The sequence below is a fragment of the Megalobrama amblycephala genome, linkage group LG21 (genome assembly GCF_018812025.1).
Source record: "Megalobrama amblycephala isolate DHTTF-2021 linkage group LG21, ASM1881202v1, whole genome shotgun sequence".
Classification (NCBI taxonomy): domain Eukaryota; kingdom Metazoa; phylum Chordata; class Actinopteri; order Cypriniformes; family Xenocyprididae; genus Megalobrama; species Megalobrama amblycephala.
Genome location: NC_063064.1, coordinates 29,908,892 through 29,914,007, shown reverse-complemented (window position 1 = coordinate 29,914,007; position 5,116 = coordinate 29,908,892). Strand labels below are relative to the sequence as shown.

The window sequence follows — 5,116 nt, the reverse complement described above, 5'->3', positions numbered from 1 at the left end:
GGGTCTAAAAATAATTTTGCTGCATTATCATTGGCAGTGCCCTGGCAGTGCACTAAGCTCATCTGAACATTAATGAAAAGAGAGCTCTTAACTATTGATTGTGCACTTTGGCAGACGCCCAGTGCGGTCTAGTGATTACACTTTCTCTGGCAGGACGTCTGCTGACCAATCTGATCCTTGCATCTACAGTTACGGGTCAGTGTGAGAAGCTCAGTCCACAAAAGGAAATAAAAGACAGGCAGGTATAATAGACCTTTATGTCCCAATCACAGTCTCAAAGGGTATCAAAGCCTCACTACATGTAACATCCTTTGAATAGTCAAGCTTGCTTGCACAATATCATGACCGGGCACATTCAGGGTTATTATCGTTCACTAAAACTAAAATCATAAAAATCCTTTTCATTACTTGAAATAAAAAAACTATTAATGAAAATAAAGGAAAATAAAAAGCTTGAACTTATTTTAATTCAGCTAGGTGTCATAGGAGTACGATAACATACCTAAAAATTAATAAACTAAAAATAAAAAACTAAAGACTCTAATATATGAAAGCTTGTTTCCGCCACATTTTTTTTTTTTTTTACAAGGTAATGGTTCATTAAAAGGTAACAACTTTTTATCTCACAATTTCTCGCAATTGAGAGTTTGCATTTTAAAGTTCTGACTTTATTTTTCAGAATTGAATTTGTATATCGCAATTCTGAATTTATAACATTTAATTGCGAGTTAAAAAGTCAGAATTGTGAGATATAAACTCTATATAATAAATTCTGGGAAGAAAAATGTCAGTCTTTTTTCCCTTAAATTGGACATTATAACAAGCAATTGTGAGTTTATATCTCACAATTCTGACTTTATAACTGAGAATTAATTCTGAGAAAAAAAAATGCAGAATTAAATAATAGAAATATAAACTCGCAATTGCGAGGAAAAAAAAGTCAGTGAGATAAAAAGTCGCAATTTCCTTTTTTGTTTTTTATTTCATGGAAAAAATTTTTTTTTTTTTTTTTTATATTATTTTTTTTATATATAAATATAAAACCAAACCATTGGCCACATATATATAAGCATATAAAGTTAACAGACATGGACTGAAGCAAAAAAAACTTGGATGCAGATTTCAAATAGGACAGTGTAATTACCAAAGAAATTGTGTCTGCTAATTTATTCTTGGCTGTAATCACGCACTCTGAATTTACGGATACAGACTCTGTTTTAAAGGTATTCCACGGCACTAAAAGAAGCCGTCTCCTGTTCAGTACAGATCCCTATAGGGACATCTGCCGTTTTCTGGGACGCCTTCCACTCTCCTCTGCTCTCTGCGGCCACATGGGCTCACTGTCCTCATTCACCACGTCCTTCACAAGCCCTTGAACAGCAAAGCCGATAGCACACATCTCTGTGTTCAATACGCTTCCAAATGAAGATGGACGTGCTTAATACTGCCAATTATTACAACTCATTATCCTCATAATTTGTATTTGCGATTTTTAGTTTTACAGATCGGCAGTCATAATTATAATCCACTGAGCTGTGAGCATCGTATTGACATAGATATGTGGCACAGAAATCTTCCAGAAATTATCTAGATGGTTCAGGTGTACAACGGGGGCAAAGGCCCCATGGGAAAATATTACCAAAGGCCCTCTGGGAAATTCATACTGGAGGAAAAAGGTAATATACGACTTCTCTTCCTGACATTTTGCATAATGGAACAGCACTGAAACAGTTGAAATAAATTATGTTTATTCAGGGAAAGGTTAATGTGTGCACAGAGGTCACGATATGAAGATTACCTGCACAGATTGCAGCGATCAGACCCTTCCTGCCCTCCTGGTCCTTCAACACCTCTTTCACAGCGGGAGACTACAACACACACACACACACACACATATATATAACATGCATTACTGAAATCACTGGCACAACACCTCTTAAATTTACATAATTATGCAATGTTTGCATTTCACAACACAACCTCAGCAGATGACTCAAAGATGTTTTCTATTTATTTGAGGGACAAGGCATAATGTTATGCAAGATGTGCATGGCGTGAAAGCTCTCCTATGGAATCCTGTTAATACACATAATTATTACATATTTGTACCTCAGAAAGGTTCTGAGCTCCAAGCAAACCTCCAGGCAGAAGTACGACATCATATGGACCCTGTCAGAAAAATGACATGCATCTGCATTAAGTGGAAAATCAGGCAAGATGGTTTCTTTACCATAGCTGATGTGCATATGTACATATCAAAGGTAAACTGAACATATTCTGAGAAAGTCTAGTTTAAATTGAGTTATAACAATTTTAAATGTATTTCAATGGTAACCAATGGTATGGTTTTATTGGCAATGCATTGTGTAGCCAGTAGATGGAGACAACACTCCATTCACCTTCATCTGCAACATCATTCAGCCCAAATCAGTTCACAGATGAATTTGGATTCAGACTGATATTGAATATTTATGAATATTTATAATACTTATGACGATCTCTAGTCAACTTTGAACTTATGGGGACCAAGTAAAAGCCGAACCTGTTTGCGGGCGTCCTCCAGACTTGAGTCTGGGCAGATCATGACATCACGACTGCATTGCACTGGCTCTTTACCCGCCAGACCCGCCACAGTAACAGCAATCTATGAGAGAGAGAGAAAGATGAAAGGTGCATATCTGTTTAATAGTTGTCATTTGACAAAATCATCCATCTAAAGCCAAACCTAATTCTGACATTCTTTTAAGAATTAATGAGAGATTTTATGATGTTTCCATTCTCTCAATCAGTATATTTTTACATTTGAAACTAAGATGTTATAGAAAAGTTTAGCATGCAAGTTCTTACAGGACTTACTTTTACAATATATATTATTATTTTAATTACACAAACACACACACACATATGGGTCAAAGACATTTAGAGGTCTGCATCAATAGAAATTTACAAAAGTGATTTTATATACATAGAAAGCACAGCAAATGCAATTAAAACATCTACTTTTAAGGTTTCAAATAAGTTTTGAGAGAATAAAAAGTCAAAATGTGGGTGAAATAATGTTCCACCATTCTGACCTGTATGTATTAAAATATATAAAAGAATAAGTGAGCATACTAAATTTTATTGCATTTTAAATAAGTATAAAATTCTTGCTGACAAATGGGCAAAACATAGGATAGTGGCAAAGTTAAATGTAAAAATGTAAAATTACAAGATTTTTTACAAAATTACAAAATTAATTAGTCTTTAATATGGCATAAATACATTTTTTGTTGTGAATATCCCTGACAAGACTGTTACACCGAATGACATTTTAGTACACAGGACCTATTCTGATGTATTGAAAATCAACAATTAAAAGCTGTATTGCACTTATTTTTTTGATGTTTGAAAACCCTTTTTAGTCTTTGACGCATATATTATGTAATAACATTTGAAATATAATTTATTCCTGTGATCAAAGCTGAATTTCCAGCATCATTACTCCAGTCTTCAGTGTCACATGATCCTTCAGAAATCATTCTGATATGCTGATTTGTTGCTCAAGAAACATTTCTTATTATTATCAATGTTGAAAACAGCTGTACTGCTTAATATTTTTGTGCAATTTTTTTTTCTTCATTCTTTGATGAATTGAAAGTTCAAAAGAACAACATTTAGTTGAAAATAGAAATATTTTCTAACATTATAAACGTCTTTACTGTCACTTTTGATCAATGCAATGCATCCTTGCTGGATAAAAGTATCACATTCTCCCAAAAGATTACTTATAAAATCTGATTATGTAATAATGTCACAGTCCAGCTGACTCTCTGCTGTGGAGCAGCAAACTTTGGCATTTACACACTGGCAGCTCAGAATCTGGCAGCAGTATGTGACCATATACAGTCGCACATGAGCAGCAACATTCATGCAAAAGAAACTGATCACTGCATTCACTTTACAAAGAACACTGTAGAAATTAAGAGCATGCATAATATATAACTAGTCGCCAACAAGCATGCATACACTGGCACTGCATTTGTGCGCCAGCTCAATATAACATGTTAGTGTTGTACAGACCCCCGCTCTGCGCATGACATCCACCGGGATCACCGTCTCCATCTCCTCCGCACCCTTCGCCAGGATCACTAGAGCTCTTTTACCGGCCATGACTGTGAGGGCCTGTGTCTGTCTGCAATGCAATATAACCCCACTCACGTATGACACTTTTATTTTAAAAGGTGTTTCCGGGTCTAGTTACTTGTGGGGAACTATCAGGCAAAATAAAAGTCTTCTTTTTAATGGCGGTGCATTCATTTATTATATTCCTGTGTAATCCTGTACTTTGTATTATTGTCGAAATTGGATAATGCATGTTAAATCACAAAGGCTTTGTTTATTTTATTTTACAATTAAAGAATTAGCAAAATAGGCTGCTACAGACTGTATCAATATCTGAGGTGTGAAAATGAATTATATTACAAAAAAAAGTCACTGTAGAGATTAATGAAAATGTAGGCCCATTATACACTTAAAGACATACTGATTTATTTTCAGTTATGAAAGTGCAACTATAACAATGACAATAGATCAATAATACCCAAATAAAAGGTTTCCATATATCTCATTATTTTTGAAAAATATGATTTATCTGTTTGGATCTCCTGAAAAAAATATAGAGGTTGATATTCTTAGCTTTTATACAACAGGGGACTATATCCACAATTATTAAGTAAAGTTAAATTTGAAGAGTTTAACTTGGATTAATTTATATTTATTTATTTAAAACAATATAAGTAAATGCTATTTGCTTTTAAAATGGTACATCGTTGTATAAAGCCAGTGCAGGTATTTTCAGCCACTAGAGGACGCTATAGACCATTGAATTGCAGTTTCAGGCAAAGTATTTGTAAATGGCTTGTTGATGGGCCTAAACCAGCATTCAGTGTCACGTCACCTATGAGCAACAGACAATTTGACACCGGATGCAAATGTCCAACAATTCCCAAAAAAAACAACTGCATCATGCATGTGTTGATTTTAATGAGAAATCCTGCACCCTAAAAAGCCAAAAAAAGCATCTGGAGTTTCCATATTTGGACACTTCTCCCAGGTTTGCACGGCTCTGTGTGCT

At 34.7% G+C, this 5,116-nt stretch overlaps 1 protein-coding gene across 1 annotated transcript in view; it reads right to left on the bottom strand.

Moving 5' to 3' along the window:
* Positions 1–4,230, bottom strand: part of park7 (parkinson protein 7) — a 5,271-nt gene extending 1,041 nt beyond the window's left edge. Inside the window, exons 1-4 of the mRNA XM_048173397.1 lie at positions 4,063–4,230; positions 2,543–2,644; positions 2,110–2,169; positions 1,799–1,868 (exon numbers count right to left, since the gene is read on the bottom strand). Of these exons, the coding sequence (XP_048029354.1) occupies positions 1,799–1,868; positions 2,110–2,169; positions 2,543–2,644; positions 4,063–4,152 (322 nt within the window). The 5' untranslated portion in view covers positions 4,153–4,230. The remainder of the gene's footprint in view (positions 1–1,798; positions 1,869–2,109; positions 2,170–2,542; positions 2,645–4,062) is intronic.
* Positions 4,231–5,116: the final 886 nt, after the last annotated feature.